Raw genomic sequence first — 23,175 nt, forward strand, 5'->3', positions numbered from 1 at the left:
GAGGGCACTCGTTCCACAAGGGTTTCCCCCACCACCCTTGGAAAGCAATACAGCTCCAGCCCGGCATCTAAACTGGGGTTAAGGTCCAAAAGAAGGTCAAGTTGGTGGCAGTAGGCGTTGCCCCTGGGGAGACCAGAAAGGTCCCTGGGGCCCGCAGCTGCCATTTCCATCACCTTCCCCGTGGGAAGGAGCCTCAGACACACAGATGATTGCTCTGGATGTGGGTGCGGTTCAGGTCGACGCCACAGGGGTGGGTACCCAGGGTCCCTAGGCCTCCCAGGAGCTCCTAGTGGGGGAGATCAACACCTCGGGGATCAAGACCACTATGTCAAGGTGAGGTTGACTTCAGCAGACAGGAACCACAGGAGGGTGACGTCCTCTGATGGATCCTGACACCCCCAGGTCAGGTGGTCCCCACCTCTGTAGCCAGGGTCTTCATTGGGCCTCTGTGCACTTAACCCTACAGCCCTCTGTGTACCTACAGGGAACGTAGTATAGACCATTCACCAGCCTCTTTCTACACCTGGAGAAACCCAGGCAGGAGGCAGTGAGGTGGCTACTCTCACGAGGCAGTACAGAAGGCCTCTGGTCCATCTGCGGGCATGTCCTACTCCAGAGCAGACAGCACGTTCCTTGCTAAAGAGCAGCCGGTGGCAAGGGTCTCCCTCCACTGCTTCCCTGGGCCAGTCCTGAGAGAGCCCAGGGACAAGGGGCCACCCTTTGCCCTCCATATGTGCCAAAGCAGCACTTGAGTGAGGCATCTCCAATAAGCAACTCCACAGTCCCAAGAATGAAAGGGCCCCAAAGGAAGCACTAAGACTTCACCGACCAGACGCCCCGGACCGTCAAGGGCAGCCAGCTGCATGTGACCCGCCATCTATTGCCAGCTCCTGCACATCCACCCCCCCCCCCCCAATCACACGAGCTCCGACACCCTCAGCCAATGGGACAGAAATTGCAGCACCCAGGTTTGGGAAACTGTGCCACATGGGTGCTAAGCTGCTCACACCCTGGCACAGTTTTATGGGTGGGGGGGTTGTTACTGTTTTTGGTCCTTCCATTTTCTACTCTGCAATCTTTTAACAGTATTCCCAAACTAGGTTGACACAGCTCCAGTCCACACCAGCACAACTCCCAGGGCAGTTTAGAAGGAGCTCCTTCTGGGCATGGTCAGGTGGTCCTCCTTCCCCGTCATCCCCTGGCCTCCCCGGGCTCTGGCTGAGGGGGGTGTGGACGGTTCTTGGGCTTCCCTCCCCCCAACCAGAGCCCATCACAGGAGGCCTGCAGAAGGCTCAGCTCCCACCCACACCACTTCCTGCCTATTGGAGGGCAAGTAGGGTCCCCAAGGCTGGTCCTGGATCCCCCTCCTCCCTTTAGTGGGAGGAGACAGAGAACCAAAGGACCACACGGCTTGGTCCCTTGGACAAGCAAGCTCAGGGAGGTCACAGTGGAGGAGGCAGCGACAGAGGACTGCAGCCCTGTTGGGCACAGACCATGCAATCTGGGGCCAGCTGGGCCTTGTCCTCCACCTGCTCAAATGTGCTTCCACCAAACAGAGGAAACCCATTTACTAGTTTTTCTAATAAATCAGTAACACTCCATATTTCTCTCTATTTCTTATTTGACAAGCCTGGCTTCCCTTTGACTTGGCCTAAGAGGGCTGGTTGAGGGAGCTGTGTCCAAGCCAGACTCTCTGGCTCATCCTTGAGTCTTACAAGACAACTGCGCCAGCACCCAGGTACTGAGACCCTGCTGAAAGCTCACTTGGCCCGCACTCAGCCATCCTGAGGGCCTGCTGCAGAGCTTTCCAGAATCACCAGAATGGCCACGCCTGAGGTTCACCCAAAGGGGAGCTTTTGTTTGGCCTGGGTGGATGGAACATAGGCATAGCCAGTTTTCAAAAGGCTCCACTGATTATTCTAATGGGTGAGAATCACTGAGCTGGTTCAAGGTTCCCAGACATACCTAGATGGTTGAGTAAGAATCACCTGGGGAATGTATTCACTACAACTTCCCAGGCTCCACCCACTGAAGACTCTGAGTCAGGGTGTTTGAGAAGCAGCGTGTCATCCATCTCCTTCAATTTACAGAGAGGAAAGAGTTTAGGTGACCTAGCTAGAGAACGGCAGGGCTAGAACCAAAACCTGGGTCTCCGGCTCACTCCATTATGCCTGTGGGCTCTCAACCTCATAACCCCAAGACCTGCCTGGGAGAAGCCCGCTGTCTCCTCAGAAGCGGCCACAGGCGTTCATTGCAGCTGGCAGGACACAGGCTGTCTTCGCACTCCCTGCTGCTGCTCTGCAGAGGCTCTACCAGCCTCTGTGCACCCACCCATCTTTAGGGCGAGTCTGTCCTCCTCGCTCAGACTTGTGAGGCCCTGAGCCAGCAGGCCTGTGGGCACACTTGAGGACCCGGAACCTGCAGCCCCTCCTCCCAGGCCCCAGAGAGAAGAAATGGCAAAACGAGGCTGGTACACCATGGAGAAAGGGCAGAAACCCCAACTAGAAATAGGGAGGCAGTCTTAGCCTTTTTGAATCAAGGACACCCTGAGAATGGGATAAAAAGTGATACGTCCCAGGAAAAAAAAATGTACTTGCGCTCTTCACCCAATGTTCCAGGCCACCTTAAAACACTTCTAGGCTCCAGGTTTAGAATCCTTGCCGCCTAGGATGTCTCCTGGGACGCCCCGAAGGAGAAAAGAGTAAAAGGCACCAGACATTGGAAACCTCTGCCTATTAGAAAAATGTTCCATTCACTCCCCCAACCCTACTTTTAGTGCAACTTCAGCTCTTGAGGAAAAGAGCTGAAAGCTGGCATGATGCCCCTGCCCCCAAGACAGGATGCCAGGCTGTGGGTCAACAGAGAAGCCCGTGGGATAGAGCCACCAAGAGCAAGGCCCCTCCCACACGTCCTGCTGCCCCAGCCTCCCCCATCCGCACCCTGGTGCCTTGTGCTTTGTGAGCATGAATGGCAGAGGAGTGGACGTCAAGGCTACTATCGCCACATCCCACCTCCCGCCCCAGCCAGGCCCAGTAAGGAGGCCACACACAGGTCAGTTGGTCAGCAGTGGTTATTGCACCATTGGCAAATAATGAAATGTGTATACATTAGCGGCAACCACAGGGTCAGCAAGGCAACCCATGAAAGTACCTGAACTGAGTCCGTTACATTCTTCACGGGAGGGGAATCGACAACAGGGAATACATACACTCGTACGCGCGCACACAAACAATAAATTATGGACCTCGTTCCTGCCTGGCTCCTAAGAAAAGGCACAGCTAACGAGCAAAGCCTCTCCAGGCCACCTTCCCGCGTCTCCTCCGGCAGGCTCCTCAGTCTGGCAGTGGCCTGCCGACACTGGAGGCCTGAGCAGGGCTTGCTCTCCCTGGAAAGAGGTGAGCTTAAATATTTGGCTTCTTACCAGAGAATTAGATACAAGGAAGTGGCCACAATGGCCTCAGAGGGAAGAGGGGCTCATCTGGGCCTGTGGAAGGTCACCGTGAGCCCAGGGTTGGGGGAACCCCAGCATGGTCACTGCAGGTGAAGACACTTGCTGAGTGCACCAGAGCACTGTGCACCGCGCCACCCCCTTTCTCAGGGCCCTTGGTGAGGCTCCTGTGAGGAGGGTGAGCCCAAGCTTGTGGACATATGTCAAGGTTCTTCCTTGTCCCCCAAGCTCCTCTCTCCCCCAGGGCTCAAGAGTCAACCTACAGAGTTCAAGGCCTGGAATTTCTCCCTCAGGTTTCTCACTATGCCTTGCTGGCTTGGGTCCACTAGGTCCCTGGGACCCTCTTCCTGCAAATCCCGGCCCTGCCCCTCCATGGTTGCTGGTGAGCTCAGTCTCTGGCCGCTGCCCTTCTCCAGCCCCACCGCAGAGCCAGGCAAGGGCCCCTTCTCCATGACAATCACCCGCTGGTTGTTCTCCAGGGTGAGGTCTGCAGTGACATACAAGGCCTCCCCTCCATCCGGCCCACTTTGGGGCAATGCCTCGGGAGGCTGGGGCTGCACGGCCTCTGGGCCCACCCGGCCCCTTTTGGCATTCAGGCTGCAGCAGCGGCCCACCCTGCCCGACCGAGGCGGCTCCACCATGTTCTCTGGCACTGAGCGGCTCCGGTTGACAGGCGGGCCTCGGGCCCGGCTTCCCTCGGCCTGGGCCGCCTCATCATGGGAGGCGTACTTGGAGCAGAGCTCTCGGACGTCAGGCCAGTTGAAGGTCTCAGTGTCGAAGGGGCTGAGGGGGCTTCGAGTGGAGGGCCGGGCCCCAGGTGAAGTGGTCCTCGAGTTGGCAGCAGAGGGGACGGAGAAACGCTGTGGTGAAGTCTCCCCGGCAGAGCAGGGCTTGGACAGGCTCTGCTCCTGGGCCAACATCTGCTCGCGGCTGAAGAGGGACAGCACCGGCTTTCTCTTACCTGTGAGGGGAGAGAGCTACCTGAATCACTGGGCCAGAGGGGAGAGCAGAAGTGAGGGCTCCGAACTTCTGGGGAAGGCTGGATGGTGCGGTTTTGGGTGTGATGAGGGAAGAGAACCCTCATTTACCATCCACAGTCGCTTTATCAAAGGGAAATGGGAAAAATAGTCGAAGGAAGAAAGATGAGAGCTTCGGCTCTCCTAGAAAAGGGGGGCATGGCTACATTTCTTCCGAAAGTCTCTGCACCGCAGGAAGGATCGGGGAGGGCAGTGAAAGTGCCCAACCATGGCTGCACGGGTGGCGTCGGGGCTGCCAGGGCTCACCCTGGCCCTCGGCCGTTGGTGGGGAGTACAGCCCTCTCTGTGGTACAGGTTCTTTAGGGGTCACTTTTCCTCAAAAGCCAACTGGCTCTTAAAGGGCTCTTCCACCCCGCCCCCGCCTCGAGGGAGGGGCCCAATCCCCACCCCTGTCGTACCTTTGCCACTCAATGGTGATCCAGCCTCCTCCTGTAGGCGGGGAACGGTGGAAGCTGCATTTTCCCAATGCAGTGGTGGCCTGGCTGTCCCCGCCTTGCTCTTGATCCGGAGGCTGTACTGGCGGGCCAGCTGGTAGACCTTGTTCTTGACTCGCTCACTCATGTGGCTGTCCATCATGTGGGAGAGCTGCACTATGCAGGGGTGCAGTGGGGCCACCAGCTCTCCCTGGGAGCCACTGCTCAGCTCCTTCACCAACTCCTTCAGCTCCTGGGCCAGGTGGGCCGGGCTGGGCCGCTGGGTCGGAGAGGCACTCTCTGGTGAGGCAGCAGCTGACTCTTCAGTGATGGCCCCTAGATCGTGCTCCTCCAGGATGAAAAGTGGCTCATGCAGGTCAAAGCCATTGGCCTGACCTTGGCCTGGCCCCTTCCGAGAGCTCCCCCCAGAAGACTCCATCCCCTCCCAGATCTTCACAATTTCTGAAGATGGGCGGAACTCAGCATCTGTGATAGGAGCTGGGTCCCCAGAACCCGCACCCACCTGGCCTGGTCCTGGGAGGTCAAACAGGGCCCATGATGCCGGCCTGGAGCCCACTTGTCTCTTGTGCCCCAGTGGGGCCACTGGCTCCGGGTCCTGCCTTGGAAGGTTGTTGAACCTGAAGACCGAGTTTCTCACCAGGCCTTTGGGGATGTAGGAGAGGCTCTCCCTGCGTCGGACACTGAAGCCCGCGTCGTGGTGCTCTGCATTTTCGTAGTAGCTCTTGATTTTGTCCAGCAATAGCCGGTCTCGTGTAGAAAGCATCGATTCCTTCTTCTTGCAGGAAGACCTATTGGTCTCCGCTGAACAGCCTGGGCTTGGGGGCTCTGTCCCATTAACAGAAGGGCCACTCTCTGCGGCCACGCCCACACTGAGGTCCACTGCTGGGGGAAGCTGAGAGCTGAGGGAGTCTGTGGTGCTGTCACACCGGGCAAGGCCCTTCTCACTGCCCTCCAGACTGAGCACACTGCTGCTCCGGCTGGTCAGCCTTGGGGTCCCGAAGCCAGTGGACTTGCCGTCCTCCAGTGCCAGGCTGCTCCGCCGAGAGAAGCTGCTGACGAACCGCTCAGCAATGACACTGGCCTGATCCAGCACAGAGGGCGGCAGGAGGCTCTCAGGCTCCTGGGCAGTCCCCATTTCCTCCTCCTCTTCCTCCTCGTCATCCTCCTCCTCTTCCTCCTCCTCCTCACTGCTCAAGGCCTTAATGTGCTCAGGGCTCTTGGCCACCACAAAGTCCACCATGTCACTTGGGTGGTCCAGCCCCAGCAGCTCCTGATGGGCGTGCAGCTGTGTTTCCAGGACTTCTGGAGTCTCTGTGTCTGAGGGCATCTCCTCGGCGCTGGGACCTTCCACAGCAGCAAACACCTCCTGCTCTGTCCCAGGCTCAGGGTGCAGTTCAGCCTGGGATAGCACAGAAAGCTCACATGAGACTCGGGGCATGTGGGAACAGCACGCCCTGCCCAGAGCCTAGTGAGAGGGGGCTGCAGTTCCCAAGAGAAGGGGCAACAGGCCCTTAGAGGGAGGAATGTGACTCTGTCCCCTAGTGACCCTGCAGCTGCGGTGCTGGGCCCACAGCCCTCAAACCCAAGGAAAATTCTAGGAATGTAGATGGGAAGAAGATGGTGACACGTCTCTGTGGCAGCCTGTCTGGGAGCCACAGGGACAGACAGGAACATACAAACTCGGGATCAGAGCCACGGCACCAGTACTCCCTACAAATTGGTAAAGCAGCTCCCTACAGTCTTAGAGGTGCCCCACGAGGGAATCATTTTGGATTCAAACTCAGGCCTGAGCAACCTGAGTGGCCACTCCAACCTCCCTGAGGGGCCAGGGCCTCCCGTGAGGCTCAGGGTGCAAAGGGCAACAGGGCCACATGCTGGAATCCTGCAGAGGGTGAGACAGAAATGTGGGGCCTGTGCATATGTCTCACAGATGGGCAAGGCAGGAAGCAAATTTGAGAATTCCCTCTTGACCACCCTGTAAGTCATTTGAACCACAAGACTGGCTAGCACAGGCAGCTTTCCAGAGAGGTCTGTAGGGGAAAGATAAGAGCAAACACTCTACATTCTGAGGAATCAGGCTTGATCCAATTGATGGAGTCCAGAATCTGCAGAGCACAACCCATGACCTAGGCCTGTACTGTCCAGCAACAGTAGCCACCAGTCCCACGTGCCTCCCAAGCACCTGAAATGGGCCTAGTCCAAATTCACAACAGCTGTAAAGGTAAACTACACACCAGGCTGCAAAAACTTCATACAAAAGAAGTATGAACCATCTCATTTAGCTTTTTATATTGATTACATATTGAAATGGTAACAGTTTGGACATACTGGATTAAATGACTTTTTAATGTGGCTACTAGACAAGTTAAAATTACACATGTGGCTAGCGCGCTGTTATCACTGGATTGCACCGCTCTGGACTTTTATCCAGTGTCATCCGGGTTTCTTAGCCTCTGGCTGTGAGGTCCAACCCGGGGTCTAGGTCTCATGAACAAATTTTCCTTTGTAACAGTGGGAAAGCAAAGGCCTCCATCTCCAAACAACCTACAGGTGGCCTGGGGTAGCGGGAAGAACAGCCTGAGCTTCTGAGGCACAGGCCCAAGTCCAATCTCAGCTCCGCCCCTCAGAAGCTGCCCCGTGTCAGACACATCGCTCAACCTTCCTGAGCCCCATTCTCCCTGGTAGGGCTGTTGCAGAGAGTAACGGAATAAACAAACCTCGGACATGCAGGCGGTATTGAGTGGGTATCAATATGCTGCTACCCTGTGCCCAACGGGGCGCGGATGTAAGTTAAATGTCTGGCAGGCTGGCAGGGGCAGGGCCTTACACCCTATACAAGGAGGCCTGGCTGAGGGGATCTAAAATCTGGTCACTTCTGTTAACTGTGCCCCTTGGCAAGGAACTGTATCTGCCCAAAGGAACGGGCACCTTCCTCTCATCCACAGAAAGGAGCTGTCTGCTCGCTAAATCATGTGCCCATAAACCAGACAGGCTTCCCAAGGGATGAGAGTCCTGTCCCCAGAGATCCAATGGGAGAGCCCATGCCTGAGTGCCCCACCAGCAGACCTGGAGATCTGGGCTCCTAGACACCCCTGTGCTGTCCCCCTTCCACCTGCTGGCCACTCACCTCAGGCAGGGAAGAAACGGACTCAAAGCTCAAACGCTTCTCAGCACTGGTCGCAGACCGGTTGCCAGGCCTCCTGCAGCTCTTGGGGCCTTCAGACTCCCCGCGCCCCTTCCCCTGAAGAGAGCAGAGGGCAGCTGTCAACTCCCAGGACAACTGGGAGCTGGCCCCTTCTGCATCCCAACATGGGCAGCTCCCTCAGGGGGCTGGGCTTTGCTGAGAGCCAGCTTTGGACCTGAGCCTCTCCAGAGTCCACGTGAACTGCCAGATCTGGGGACACAAATCCCCGCCAGGTCCGCAGCCTCAGAAAAGCCCAACCCCCTTGACCCTTCCAGCCCTGCCGGGTGCTGCCTTCTCCCCTTGCCCACCGCTCCCGCCCTGTTAGTCATGCTCGCTGAGTAGTATACTAGTTCACACCCAGTGCTGGACCGGTGCATGCATGCCGGGGGCTTACCGGGGCGTGACAGTGAGTGAGGGGTTAAGAAGTGCTGAGGGCAGAAGTAAAGAAACAAGAACAGAGGAGTGGAGAGGGCAGGGGAAGGGAATCAAGGATGGGCATGGGCTTGAACATGCTAGGGAACATGCAAGGAGGAGGGGAGATCAAAGAGACACCTCACCATAGCACCCCGGGAGAAAAGTAAAGCGTTGGCCCGATAGTGCCAGCAGTGGAGGGCGGCCAGCAGGGAGCTGGCAAAGTCGGCTACCTGCTCCGCCACTGCCAGGCTCTCCTCCTCCTCCTCCTCTTCCTCTGAGCCTGGGGGCTCCGGCCCAGACCCCTTCTTGCTGCCTTCATGCCCTGCCAGGTCCTCCAGAGAGACCTGAAAGGCCTGTTCCTCCTCCTCGTCCTCCACCACCACCTCTTCCTCCTCCTCCTCCTCCTCCTCGTCCTCCTCCTGCTCTTCCCGGGCACCCCCTTCAGCCTCTGGCTGCAGGCCCCGAGTACGGGAGGGCTGCCCAAAGTCCAGGAGAGCACCAGCACTGCCTGCATGCTGTTCGGAGCACAAGACCCCTCGTGACCAGCCTCGGGGCAACACCCCCTCCTCCTTCCAATGGTCAGGGGTGAGGAGGCTTTACACAAAACTCCCCATCTAGATACGAACCCCCGGTCCCCACTTAAGCCCAGTGAGGACCAGAGGGGGTGGGGTGGGGTTGGGGGTCGGGGCCGGGGGGAGTAAGGGATAGGAGTGGTTCTCAAGATAGAAAGCTGGGACCCGCGAAAGCAGGGACGGGGGCCTAGCCAGGCACTCAAGAACCAGAGAGGCCTACCTGCCCCTGAGAGGAAAAAATGAGAGGATCCAGGCTGGGCAGGCCGCCACCAGGGTGCCATTCCCGGAAAAGGGTACAGAAGGGTCCCTGGGGCCGGGGCCACGGCTTATTCACCTCTGTGACCCACATGACAGAGCCTGGTGCACCAGAGGTGCTTGGTAAGTGTTTGTGAAGTGAAGGAAGGCAATGAGAGCGAAGGGAGCCGGGGGCTGGCCTGGGCGGTCCCACCCCCTCCACCCAGCCAGTCCCCTCTGCCCACAAGCCTTACCTTCATTCCCACCGCTCTGGCTGCTGCCACCACCGCAGAGTCCCAGTACATGGGCGAGGGCGAGGGCGAGCGGAGGGAGAAGGGTAGACAGGAGAGAGAGCCTCTTTATAGAGGACAGAGGCTAGAGGCCAAAGGCCTAGAGCCCGCTGGGGAAGACTTCTCTGGGGGTGCCTATTCCTAGAATTCTTGAAGGAATGACGGACAGAACAGGAACCAGGGCAGGGGGAGGGGGTGCACACCGCGGAGCAGTGCAGGTCTCTGAGTGTCACTCGCTCTTGCTGTTACCTCAGAACAGGGTGAAAGCAGCGGGGGTTGGGGAGCAAGCCCCCTCCCTAGACAGCAAGGAGAGGCCCACTTCTGGGAAGAACAGAGTCCCCCCTAAGCTGTTCCTGACACCCCCACCCAAGTGGTCCCCTACAGCACCTTCCTGCCCCTGCCCGAGAGCCACCTGAATGGTTGTCAACCCTTCACACTCACCTTTCTCGCTGAGTTGCCTGAGCAGGTGTCTGGTTGGCTCTGAGGAGGAAAGCGAACGGGCAGTCAGTGCAGGCCTGGAAACAGCCCTGCCCCCACGCCCACAGCACCACCAGCCCATCACCAGCTCAAAGTCCAGTCGGGCTTGCCCCCACTCCAGCCTTGAAGGAGGAGGCCCTCACACCTGCCCCGCAGGAAGGCGGCCCAGCCCCTTCAGGCCTGGGCCCGCAGCTGTTACTGCCCGGCCCCAGGAGCAGCACCGTCCCACACTGTCCGCTTCAGGCCAACTAGCCACCACTCTGGAGGGCCACGGTGCCACCTCGAGCCCTCCCTTCCCCACAACATTTAGCTACAGCCCAGGCCAAGCCCTCTCATAGCGCCCCAGCTGGAAAGCAGAGGTCGCACCCGACTTTCTACGGCCCCTAGGACCTGGCACCACGCAGCCTTGCTGCCTGCTGGGGAGTGCTGCCCGGCCGGACAGGGGCAGGCCAGGCTCTAGGGACAGGATATAAAACATATAGGTCAGCCTAATGGTGTCGCTGCCTTGTATCCCAGCCTTTCTGCAGATAAGCAGGAGTAAGAGACGTGTGTCAATAGACCCCTCTATAGACCCTTGGCCCTGATCTATATTATCCTTGCCCAGCTGGCATTAAGTAGGAGGCCCACTATAAACCTGAGGCCAGAAGGTGAGGTCTCTTAGCTCTTCCTGGGCAGAGGGATATAGAGAAAAGCTTTTTTTCTACAGAGAGGTCTGTGCACGTGCACTTACACGCACTATAGATACAATGTAAGTAAATACCCAACTGTTTTCATAAAACACTCAACTCTTTCATTTTAGGACATGCCATCAAGAATATTTAATAAGTGACAAGTGATGACAGTAGCACCTCACTTATCCATAAATGTCCCGTATCTGCCCGTCTCAGCTCTCTGGAAGTAGGAGGCGGAGGAGGCCCAGAGGCAGTCGGAGCAGTTGGCTGAGGGCAGGCAGAGAGCTCCTGCACGGGACTCACGTCCTCCCTTCTCAGCCATTTCCTGGCCTGCTTTTACATACACGTCTCACAAGTTCCATAGGCTGATGTCTAGCAGATCGAAGGGAGAAGAAGGGATACTACAGGCAAGCAATACGAAAACAGGTGCGAACAAACACTCGTCAGCCTAAGGATGGACACAACACCACAAATGCAGGCCCTCTGTGTGGGAACCCACGGTTTCCCACTCCGGGAGGCCCTGAAAAATCTAGCAGTTCATACACCACAGAGAAGCCATTGCATCTGTGGTCAGCATCCTCTATTTTAAAGGCTCCAGAGTAGGAAGTATGTTTTAGGAAGATGTCTCTCTCATAATGGTTAAAACTAAAACACAAAAACAAGCACACCAACAAAACCTAATTCTTTTAGAGCGTCCAGGCTAACATCTCGGCCATGTGGAAACTTAAGCTCTAAAATGGCTCATTTCCCAAGGGCCATGATAGCCCTAGTTTGGATGCTGACCTATGCCAGGTAGTACTACTACTACCATCACCACCACTACCACCACCGTCACTTACTGAACAGGTCCGCGTGCCAGCAGCTTCCAATTTAAAGCTACGGCAGGTTAAGGGAGAATGCTAGAGGGACAGGGAGAGGATTATAGAAGGAAGTTAACACCGCCAACTTGGGCGTTTAACATACGGCCCCATAAAATCTTGCAACCGTGACAATTTGCCTAGGGTTCAAGATCCACTGGGAGCAATACCAAACAAAATAAAACCACAGCAGCTTTCCTGAGACTGCTCCACTCCATCTTTTACAAGACCAAAGCACACGCATCAATCCACACAGTTATCCAAGGGGCCTGTGGGTCACGGCCAATCAAAGCCCAACGCAGTGTAGAGATCCAAGCCAGGACACTGCTCCCAGTCATGCCCAAGTCTTTCTCTCAAGGGATCGCCAAGACATTTCTCACCCTAACTCCCACCATGGGAATAAGTTTGGCAGGTACCCGGCTGAAGCCAAATTCTTCCCTGGGCCTCAGACTGAAGGGCAGAGTGAAAACAGATGTAGAAAACACACTCAGGGGTATAAATGGTAATGGAAAAAAATACAATTAAAAAAAAAAAAGGGGATGCTCAGGGAAAAAAAAGAGACAAGAAAATACACTCATCACCAGGAGAGCGAAGAATGAAAGCAAAGTCTTTTTCAATAGGCAGTTCGCTCCATTAATCCCAAGTACATAGCAGCATGTCCAGTCGTGGAAAACCCAGGAGAGGAAAATGGAACTTTTCCTGAGACCCAAAGTCAATATTTCCCGTCTGGATTTGATGCCACTTAAAGTCTAAGTTGTTTTCGCCACGTCCTGCCTCTGCTCTGTTCCACAACACACGTCTGAGAGTCACTCCTGGCTGACTCCCAGTATCCTGAGTGGTGAAGAAGCGGGGTTTCAGTCGCAGGGGGGCTGAGTAGAGTGCCAAGGCCTGAGTGAACAAGGATTCCTAGGGCCTTGGAAAAGGTGGGCTGCCCAGCTTTAATGGGCAAGAAAGGCCCAAAGGTGCCAGGTGGAGGGTGGCACAAGGAGAGGATGTTCCACACACGCCCATCTTGCCCTTTCCCAGGATTCTGGAGGTGAGAGCCAGCCCCAAATGCTGCTGCAAACGGTCTCCCGCCTGGCCAGGGGCCTAGGAAGGTGCCTCTCTGCCCACACAGCCCATCCCTTACCAGACTGCCGGCGCCCCTGGCGACGCCCGTCGTGGGTGGACACCTCATCCTGGGAGGACCAAGCCTTCTTCAGGCGCTCTGGGCTGTAGCGGTACCGATTGGGATCTGCACCCAGGAGAGACAATCAGGCCTTTGGGACCCTGTCAGCCTTGGCACAGACTCTGACCATATCCGACCACGCCTCTGCTGCCCACCCCAACTCCGGGGGCCAGGAGCCCCCTCCTCTGCCATCTTCCATCCAATTGCATTCGGGAGCATCAGGCACAGAGAGCCCATCGGCCAGCAGGGCCGTGCCCCTGGGCTCACAGTAGACCCCCAGGCCCTGACAATAGGAGTTGCCCAGTCCTCCCTGCTCCCTGGAATCTTAGTGTCAGGAAAAGCTTCCCCAGGACGCAGCCTGACCTAGAAAGGTGCACAATTAGGGACAAGCAGGCAGGAAGGCTACCTATACTTACAATAGGAATCCATTTCCAAGATGGCTTCCTTGGCCTGGAAGGGAAGAAACCCGACTCCTTACAACCTGGACATGCGCCATGCCTCCCCCAGCGCACAGACTACCTCTTGCTGAGTGAAGACACCCCGCAGTGCTCTGCTGAGGCCCAGGGCATCCACTGACCTTACTCCCACTGTGGAGCCAATGTCCAGAGGGCGAGGCCCTGGCGGACCCCGCCCCCAGTTGGCTCTGAAGGACACCCCATCCCTGTTCCCCATCGAGAGCTGGGGGTGGGGGTGCCCCAGGAATGCACCTTCTGGGGGATGGTGGTGTGGTGGTTCTCCAGGATGAGCCTCTTGATGTGGTGAGTCCAGGTCCGTTTCTCCTCCACCGTTTTGGCCTGGAAGGACCCGAGGGAGAGGGAGCGAGGGAGCCGGGGGTTATCACAGGCCTGAAGGCACATGACATGGGCCGTGCTTCTGCCGAGCAGGGCAGAGGGGGAAAGAGGGCCTCTACTGGCGCGCCTGCGAGGCTACTTCAACTCGTCAGCCCAAGCCCAAGGGGTACCCACAATGGCCCCAACCTTCCAGAGGGAGACCCTGGCGCTCAGCACAGCTAAGTGAGCGGAGGCAGGACTGTCCCCAGCCCGAGCCCCCTGGGCCATCCCTCACCTGGATGCTGTACTGCTGCTTGCTGTGCTTGTAGTGAGTGACAGTGAAGCACAGGGAGTCTCTGGTGCTTTCAATCAGCATCAGGGAAGAGCACTGGGGGGAGAGAAAGGGCCGTCAAGCGCAAGGAGGGTGGAAGGGGCAGCTTACCTGGAGCCCCAGCCCCACAAAATCACCTGGGGAGGCAGGGAGAGAAATTGAAGAAGGATGGAGCTGCACCACAATTACTTGGGTTTGATGAAGACAAGGGCAGAGAGGGAAGGGAAGGGGGTACAGGAGACAGCGGCAGCCTGGTTACCGGAATGTGCCCCTTGTAGACAAAGTGATCGCCCCGCTTCTTGGTGATGAGAAGCGCTTTGTCAAAGAGGAAGAAGGTCTTCTCGCTCCGCACGCGGTGCAGGCGGAACGTGCCCTCCAGGACAAGCTCCCCATAGATGGTCAGGTCCGGCCCCTTCCAGTTGATGAGCAGTGACTGAATCTCCTGCAGCACAGAAGCCCCAGCCCCAAGGGTCAGGCTTCTTGTGACCTTGCTGGGGATCCACAGGGTTCCTGGAGGCTCCTGAAAATCCAGCCACTGCTGGGTCTCCCCAGAGAAGCCTGTCCCACACAGATGCCACACCTCAGCTCACCCTGACAGGGCAACCGCATTCCTTCTCCAAGCCCACGCCCACCCAACCAACCACCCTTGCATGACCCTACAGCCACCAGCCCGGAGCACCTGCAGCCGGACTGCGTGCTCGTGCCTCCTCTTCATATCATTGATGTACCAGGCCACACAGGTCATGGTGTCAATGGCTTCCTCCACCACCTCGAAGCCATCCTCTTCCTCATCAAAGTGTTTGGCAATTTCCTGCATGGGAGACAGGAACTTAGGCAGCCCACAGACTCAAGAGTCCTGCCTCCCCCAGCCACCCATGTACTCAGGGGACCCTTGGGTTACCTGCAGCAGCAGGTGGTACTTGAGGATGCGCTGGACTGGCTTCAGCAGGTAGGAACCCAAGGGCAGCGAGTGCTGCAGCAGCTCCTGTCGGTCCCGGAAGAACTTGGCCTGCTGCTTGTCCCGCATGCACTCCATCAGGGCGGCCACTGAGCTGGGAGTGGGGAAAGGACGGTCACCGCCTCGGAAGGCCTGGATGGGGAAGTGGGGTGCTCCAGACTCACCAAATGGATCAGCCTCCCCTCTCCACCCCAATTACTCACTTGGGGTAGTTGTTGCAATACTGGGTGTAGATATCAAACTCTTGGCTCTAAGGAGAAACCAAAAATAGTGATTTCAGGAAGTCTCTCATTGGACTGTAAACCCCGATGTTCCAAAGACATACCCCAAGTCTCCAGAGTAGCTCTGTCCCCCCTTCCCTGAGCGTCTGTAGACCCATCATTGTATGCCATCTGTCTGGGGCACACCATCCACCCAGCACCCCCTGGCTCCACCCAGAATACCCACCCCTTCCAAGGCAGGATACCTGGCACTTCCCCTGGAGATGGGGCTCCAAGGCTCAGGTGTTCCCTGAAGGTGGGAGTTCCTGTTCCACTGAGCCTCCAGCAGAACAGAGCAAGAGGCAAAGACCCAGCCCTTCTTACCCTTTCCACAAAGCAGCTGGCCACTGCCACCGGGTCACCATTGCAGTTGTCCAGGTCTCTGAGTAGCTGGCTGGGAGAGGAAGAGTGGTCATCAGACCCTAGACCGCTTGCAGCCTCCACAGCTACCAACACACCACGCCCCCTCCCCAGCCTCCTGCTGCCCAGATACACAGCCAGCCCTGGTGTCATGCCAGAGCCAGAGCTCCCACCCTCAAAGGGAGCCCTGCCCAGGGCAGCAACCACAGAAAGCATCCAGCAACACTGCAAAGACGGGGAGCAAGGGAGACCCACGTGCTCAGCAAGAGAAAGAAGAGACACCAGTACCCACCTCAGGAGGACACGGCCCCTCTGCAGGCAGGAGTCAAATACACAAAAGCAGAGATTAAAGGAAAATGAAAAGAGAAAGAGGACTCACAAAAGAACCAAGATCCCCAGTTCAAAAGGATGCAGTAAAAGGAGACACCCCTCATTCTTAGATGGGAGACTATAGAAAACCCTAGAAAAGGTGCTCCCCCTACTTGCCAACTCCCTACAATCTGGCCTAGGTCTCCTTCCAGAATTCTCCAGCTTGCACAGCAGGAGGTCTTCCTGCCCATCTGAAAGGACCTACGGTAAGGTTCCTCCTGATCTACACTGTTCCCTCAAGCTCTGCTCCTCCCAACCAGTGCCCTTCCCCCGGGGCATCTGCGGGTCCAGGTAGCACACTATGGGTCCCCAAAGGGCCCCTTTACCCTGAAGCAGCCCCTTGCCAGGCCTTGTTCAGCATTCGGCATCGCGTCTTGCCTGACCTGTGCATTCCCCTAATGGGTCAGATCACTTCCAGGGAGCCCTGACTTCCCATGAGGTCAGTGGGAAGACAGAGAAGAAATTAAGAGATGTGCAAGTAGAAGACAAAGATGAGAAGGACAAAGGGGTCACAATGGGAGAGAGGGAAAAGTAGCATGTGCAAGGGTCCAGCAGACCCCAGGGGGCGTTGGCTCAGGCTAAACCCTATAAGCACACGGCCTCAGCCGATGTCCTTGCCGACAGGAAGCACATCAGCCTCAGGGCACATGGTCCCACAGGCCCTGTCTCCAGCAGGGAGCTAACTAAACCTTTGTACAGCAGTGGTCCACCCTTCCCCACCCTCAGACATCAGGCCAGGCCCTGGGCCCACACGGGACAGCCCACCAGATGAGGGACATCCAAGATCCCTCCCCAGGCCCCAAAACAGGCCTCACAGGTGAAACACAGTGCGCGTCAGGCCCACTCCATACCTGTTCAGTGCGTAGATGTTTTCTATGTTCCCAAAGAGGGCACTGACTTGCTCTGGCTTCAGCAGCCCAGGCGTGTCAATGATCTTCAACAGGTAGTCCTGCATGGACAGAGGCCTGAGTCCAGCCCGTCCCGGCACATTCCTGGGCCCCCAGTTGCACTTCATTGGATAGCTGTTTCTCAAACATCACCTACTCTACTGCATTGGACAGTTCCACCCAAAAATTAATATCTACTTGGAACCTCAGAATGTGACCTTTGCAGGTGTGACTAGTTAAGGATCTCAAGACAATATCATACTGGATTTAGGGCGGGCCTCCATGACTAGTATCCTTATGAGAGGACACAGAGAGACAGGGAAGAAGGCAATGTGAAGTCGGAGGCAGAGCCTGGGGTGATGCCACCTATAGGCCAAAGACCAGGACGGATGGCCAGCAACCAGCAGAAGCAGGAGAGAGGCCTGGCCCGCATTCTCCCTCAGAGCCTCCAGAAGGAACCGACCCTGCCAATACCTTGATTTCTAACTTCTGGCCTCCTAAACCAGGACAGAATACAGTTCTGCATCTTAAGCCACACAATTTGTGGTAATTTGTCACAGCAGCCCTGGGAAACCAATACGCCACCCTCCGCAGTGGGTGGCTTCCTCAGGAACAGCCAGGCAGCCACCTTCTCCTGTGTGCCCACAAAGCCTGAAACACCACCTACATAGCCCTGCCCTGCAGATGTATCTTTGTTTCAGAAATGAGGCACCTGAGGCTATGTGTGAGGGTAGTGGGTGGGGAGGCGGTTACCCCCGTGTCTGAGACTCCAGGGCTAGGAAACAACAGAGCAGGGAGGGATCTGGGAGCGGACAGGCAGGGGCTAGTCAGTTTCTTCACTTCATTCGGTCTCCACTGAGCACAGGAGTCCCTTCCATCCTGGTCAAAGGTGCCTACCCCCTAGGGAACTGCAAAAGTTCTGCGGGTTGGAGCAACTGGCCTGAGCCAGAGTCACAAGGTGGTGTGTGAGCAGTTGGCAGCTTCCCCAGGGCGGAAGATGTTAGGCTTCCCCACTAGTCACAGGAAGCAGACCTTCCGAGATAACTGTGCCAGGGAGAGCTGTCCTTCCGGGCTGGTGGTGATAAGTTTATACGAGAGACACGGTCGCCAAGGCCAAGGCCAGCCCGAGAGGAGGTGGGCAGGTGCTTCTCTCCCCACCGCAGCTCGGCAGCCACGCGGGCCTTACCTCCACGATGCTGCGCAGGTCCTGCACGTACATGCGCTCAGTCTCCACGATTTCGCGCACTACGCGGCCCAGGTAGCTGAGCTTGTGCGCAGGAGCCGCCGCTGCCCGGCCACTGAATGGGGACAGGGGTCCCTTCTTGTTCAGCCAACTGCTGGAGTTGTTGTTGTTGTTGTGGGGGTGCCAACCCCGCGGGGAGCCTGCCCCATTCTTGGCTGAGGCCTCGGGGCCACTGGGCTCCTCCATGGCTCCTCGGCTGTCACGGGAGGAGCCCGACGAGGACGCGGTGGAGGTCAGGCTTGCCGGTCGCTCCTGGCTGCTGTCCGGGCGGAGGGATGCAGAGACGGGCATCCTGGCATCGCTGCCCGGTGGGGGCACTCCGGGGAGATTCTGCGCAGGACAGACAGGGAGTCAAGCTCTGAGTCCTCACAGAAACACAAAGGAAAAGGGTGGCTGCCAGAGGTGGGTTGGGGAGGGAGGAAGTTGTTGTTCAATGGGTACAGAGTTTCAGGTTTGCAAGATAATAAAAAGTTCCGTGGGTGGATAGCTGGTGATGGAGGCACAACAATGTGAACGGACATAATGCCACTTAAAAATGATGAAAGTGCAAATTTTATCTTATTTTTAAAACCATTTTACAACAATTTTAAAAAGTTACTCTGAATCCCGACAAAGCCCCTTCCCTCTGGCCCTATGAGTGTCTCCAAGGGTGCCCAATACATTCCTTCCTGACTCCAACAGCCCAGCCTCTGTCTTTCCAGCGTGGAAGCAAGGTGGACCCCACCCAGGGACAAGACAGGCTCAGAAACCTGAGGCCCCAGAAAAGCAAAGCAGACATCTGTGCCAGACCCCTAGTGGCAGTGCCTTCTGATGGAATCCCAAGGCGTCTCAGAGCCTCGGTTCCTCACATCTGCCCCAGGGCTGTGCCCTCCGGGCTCTGAGCTTGGTGCCTGGCCCAGGCAAGGGCTCCATAAATGGTCAAAATGAAGATGCTAATCATAGTTGTCCAAAAGCACTTCCCAAGGGCTCACCTGTGAGGGTCTGTGGTGGGGTCACCAGACCAGGGTGGGCAAAGATCTGGCTCTTATAATCTAACACAACGACACGCATGCCAGAGGGCAACTGCCTCCCCGGGACTGCACAATCTCTAGGGCAACAGTGGCTGTACCATGCACCTGAAAACTTCTGGCTACTGACAGAGAAGGCAGAGGAGATGGTACCAAGGCTGGGCCCCACATTACCCCCTGCCCCCACCCCCAGCACCTGATATGAGCCCCTGACTCACCCTGGCTCGCAGGGCACAGGAAATTCCCCAGGGCTGAGGCACTGGTGAGTCTCCCTAAGCTCCGCTCAGCACAGCTCAGTCAGGGCTGCACGGCAAGCAGGAAGCTGCTCCCAGGTGAGGCAAACACAGCCTCGGGTGGACTTTATTCCCTGAACAGCTGGTGTGGCTCACAGGTAGGCCTGCCAGCAGCAGCCAGTCAGGGGAGGGCCTGTTCTCGGGGAAGAACAGAGACACCCCACCTCCGTCCCAGACGACCGAAGCTCACTACGACCACTTTCCAGAATGTATATTTGATTGCAGTTTCCACAGGAAAAAAGTTCCAGAGCCTCCCTCACACCTCCACTGACCCAAAGCCTTTGGCCCCTTGTTCTTGGGCTCAGAAACTTCTAAACCACAGACCACAGCTACGAGGATCTAGGAGGTACTGTCACTCTGATAACTATGAATTTGACCCTCTAGTTTTCTGTGCCTCTGTCCTAACCTGGAACCAGAGCTCCCACCTGTGCCAACACCCCCGAGCTCTGGCTTTTGCAAACGTTCTCTATGCCTGGACATCATTTCCTCCCATTCATCCCATGCCACACCCACCCACCTGCAACTGGCATCACTTATACCAAAGCCTCAGGTTCAGATTAGAAGCCACTCCCTTTCTATAAACCTCCCCAGAAACCAAAGCTGGGGTACCTTCTGTATAATCTTTCAGCACCCCAGGGTTACGCCTACTCTAGCACTCACTGCATGAGACTGAGGAATTTGACATCCCCTATCCAAGATGATAAGCGATCTAAGGGCTGGGGCTTTAAGGATGATCTGGCAAATGAATAATGACAGTGAACAAATTGGTGCTTCCACAAAGCCGAAAGTCAGGAGCATCGTGACCTATTTACCGTCTGTGCAAGTCCAGCAAGGACCCTCTCAAGCACAGGGCTTTGTCACTGTGTGTCTCAGCTGGACAAGGGGGGTATATCACCTGCAAGGCACTCTTTGTGAACCTCCTATTTTGCAGATGAGGACATAGTGGCAGCACTGGGACCAGTCAGTCATGCATTCCCCCTCCCTTCAGGCACAACCAAAGGAGAATTAATTAACAGGACCATCTGGGTGGAACTGAGCATCGCAGTGGAGAGCCCTTTGGGAAATGCAGTATTGCTGCTCCTTCCTCCCTCTTCAAAAGAGCCTTTAAAATTAACTATCGAGGCCTTTCCACAGAACCAGCCGGCAAAGTACCATGTCATTTCAGCACAAAGAAAAGCAAAGGCCCATACTCTGCCCCAGCCCCAGCCCCAGCCCTGTGCATCTCTGGCGTCCTTCAAAGCACAATGCACGTTGCACACACAGGTACACCCCGCCCCCCCACCTCCTCCCCACCAGGCAGTCCCAGCTGGAACCATGGAACAAGGACTTATGGGTCCTAAGACATTCCCCAGATCAGACCTGAGGTCAGCCAGCCCCTAGAGGGATGCTAAATGGAAAAGGCCCAAGTCCCAGATGGATTTCACAGCTGGCCAGGTCACAGCCCCCATCACCCGACATACATACACTCTCTCAGGGAGATTCATGTCTAAAGGATACCTTCTGTGGGTCACTCTGTTGAGACCCCATGGCAACATAATAAGCACACTCCAAGCTCAGGAACTAAACTACTTAGAGAAACTTTCTCTGATTAAACCTATCTGCCTGCCAGTCCAAATCCTCATGGGACTAAAACCAAGCACAACAGCTAAAATGTCTGTAAGCGCTATAGACATAAACAAGCCACTTACCTCTTGTAAAAACTCTATGAGGTAGATACTATAATTATCCCCACTTTACAGATGCAGAAACTGAGGCCACGGAAATAGCATATGGTAGAGGCTGGACTTAAACTCAGGCTCCAGCGTTCGTGCTCTCCTGCCTCCCTAATGGATGCCACCCCAGCCAGGGCCCAGGCAAACGGTTAGTCACAGTCCTGAACGCCGTGGCTTTGCCTCAGCATAAGCCATGGGGGACATATTATATTAAGACTCGAAAGATCAGGGGTTGTTTTTTGTTTTTTAGGATTTTACTTATTTTGGGGGGGAAGGGGAGGGAAAAAGAGAGGGAAAGAAACATCAATGTGAGAGAGGGACATTAATCGGCTGCCTCTTGTACGTGCCCCGACCCAGGACCGAACCCGCAACCCAAATATGTGCCCTCACTGGGAGTCGAATCAAACCAGTGAACTTTTGATTTGAGGAATGATGCCAATGACACCCATCCGAGCTACACTGGCCAGGGCAGGGTTTTTAATGTGACATTCATTTACCCCACAGAGTCAAAGGGCTGAGTGTTAAGATTCCTTACGGCTATTTCTAGACTTGCTATTCTGTGACCATCTACTCTCCTGTTAGAACAACATAGTAAAATACAGATTCCAGGTCAAAGATCACAGGTAATGGAGAAGGAAAAAGCAAGTGGTCATGAGGTCAGGCTGTAAATTCCCTGGATGATGAGAAAAGCTGGGCAGTGCCCAGGAGGCCCAGAATCACAAGGCTCACCCTCCTGGGGAAGAGGACCGAAAGTGAATGTGGAGACCCAGGAAGGGAGGGATGAGGAGCAAAATGGGGCGCTGAGCGCAAACAAGGCACAGTCAGGTGGAGACTGTGAGTAGACAGCACTTGACAGCGACGTCAAAGAGCTATCACACTCAATTTGAGTGCATTCTGGTCCTAAAAGCCCATTCCTGGCCATAACTATGTGTATAGTTCAGATTGTCACAGAGACAGATCAAGTATTAGCTACCCACAGGCCCCTGGGAAGCCAACCCTTCCTTCCTCTCCACTGAGCATCACCTCATAGTGTAAGACTCACCCCAAAGCCAAGATCACAACCCAGGTCTCCAAACTCATCCTGGAAGACACTGTCTGCTGGGGCAGTGGGAGCCCAGAGGGAGGCAACAGGCAGACAACAGCCAAACCCTCCAGCCAGATGCCCACGGCCACTCCGTCCTATGACACCGTGTCTCCAGTTCCCGTACCTGTCTCCCAGCTGTGACCTCTTTCATCTCTCAACATGAATCAATCCAGTCAATCATCAATCAGTAAATCAGTCTTCTAGAAAATTACTTCAAATACCAGGACTGTGAAACCCCCTTGGACAAGGTCACCTAGGACCTTTCGTTTTGAAAGGCCCGGAAGATGCTTAGACACACACCTTTAAGAGCCTGGGGGCAGGAGGAGAAGGGAGGTGTGGTTTTTTGTTTTGTTTTTTAAAACTTTCTCTAAATCTAAACAGAAGCCACACCTGTGAGGTCATCTACCTCTCCTCCCAAGGACTTCCCAGAGCACCCCCAGGCAGGAGGCAGGCCCCTGGGGCTCCCAGCACAGCTGACAGCGCACGGCCGCATCCTACTCCCCTACACTGTGCTGCAGGCACCGTGCCCCCAATCTGACCCATACCCCTGCCTCCAAGAAGAAAATGACACCACCAAAAACCCACAATTGTCCCCCTCTCCACATTCTGTCCTCAGGCCTCTCACCACTGAGGCAGCAAGACACGGCTCCCTCCACCCAACTTCAGGAAAAAAGGCCTCACAGAGGCACTCACCTTCTAGAGAACCTCTGCTTCTCTGGTCCTAGGGAATCCCCAGGACTCAGCAACATTCCCCGCTGGCCCGCCCTCCCCGACTGGCCTGCGGGCTGAGAAGGCAGGAGAGAGAGACGGGTCACTTGCTGAGGAACGCTCTGTGCAGGCCAGTGCTCTGGAGGCTTCCCAGAAAACGTTTCAGTTCAGGGAGGCTGGATCCAGGTGCGGAGGAGGCTGATGTCATCCTCTCACCCCACACCCAAGAAGTGGAAGCCCAACACACCACACCTGCTTTTGGAGGCGGACAGGAAAGGAGCGGCGGGGAGGGTGGGGGGCACCCCCCAAAGGCAACTGCTCCAAAGTCCATGGGCCAAGCAGAGGAAAGGGCAGTTCACCCGGTAACTGCACACGGGGCCAGGTCCTTCCCCAGGGACTGCAGACTG

At 56.1% G+C, this 23,175-nt stretch overlaps 1 protein-coding gene across 4 annotated transcripts in view; it reads right to left on the reverse strand.

The window, feature by feature from the left end:
- Positions 1 to 3,022: 3,022 nt before the first annotated feature.
- Positions 3,023 to 23,175, reverse strand: part of PLEKHG3 (pleckstrin homology and RhoGEF domain containing G3) — a 40,238-nt gene continuing 20,085 nt past the window's right edge. Inside the window, exons 2-18 of one of the 4 annotated variants that reach the window (XM_054567443.1) lie at positions 17,908 to 18,294; positions 16,686 to 16,783; positions 15,430 to 15,499; positions 15,049 to 15,095; positions 14,789 to 14,939; positions 14,567 to 14,698; positions 14,147 to 14,329; positions 13,852 to 13,944; positions 13,494 to 13,580; positions 13,203 to 13,236; positions 12,748 to 12,852; positions 10,055 to 10,093; positions 9,578 to 9,600; positions 8,748 to 9,032; positions 8,047 to 8,160; positions 4,884 to 6,318; positions 3,023 to 4,409 (exon numbers count right to left, since the gene is read on the reverse strand). In XM_054567443.1, the coding sequence (XP_054423418.1) occupies positions 3,703 to 4,409; positions 4,884 to 6,318; positions 8,047 to 8,160; positions 8,748 to 9,032; positions 9,578 to 9,600; positions 10,055 to 10,093; positions 12,748 to 12,852; positions 13,203 to 13,236; positions 13,494 to 13,580; positions 13,852 to 13,944; positions 14,147 to 14,329; positions 14,567 to 14,698; positions 14,789 to 14,939; positions 15,049 to 15,095; positions 15,430 to 15,499; positions 16,686 to 16,783; positions 17,908 to 18,255 (3,951 nt within the window). In that variant the 5' untranslated portion in view covers positions 18,256 to 18,294 and the 3' untranslated portion in view covers positions 3,023 to 3,702. Of the gene's footprint in view, positions 4,410 to 4,883; positions 6,319 to 8,046; positions 8,161 to 8,747; positions 9,033 to 9,577; positions 9,601 to 10,054; positions 10,094 to 12,747; positions 12,853 to 13,202; positions 13,237 to 13,493; positions 13,581 to 13,851; positions 13,945 to 14,146; positions 14,330 to 14,566; positions 14,699 to 14,788; positions 14,940 to 15,048; positions 15,096 to 15,429; positions 15,500 to 16,685; positions 16,784 to 17,907; positions 18,355 to 23,175 lie in introns of those variants that run through there. The other 3 variants (XM_054567438.1, XM_054567442.1, XM_054567441.1) reach the window with 3 other exon arrangements.

The sequence above is a fragment of the Pteronotus mesoamericanus genome, unplaced genomic scaffold (genome assembly GCF_021234165.1).
Source record: "Pteronotus mesoamericanus isolate MK-2021 breed Mesoamerican mustached bat unplaced genomic scaffold, CSHL_Meso_final contig_182, whole genome shotgun sequence".
NCBI classification, from domain to species: Eukaryota; Metazoa; Chordata; class Mammalia; order Chiroptera; family Mormoopidae; genus Pteronotus; species Pteronotus mesoamericanus.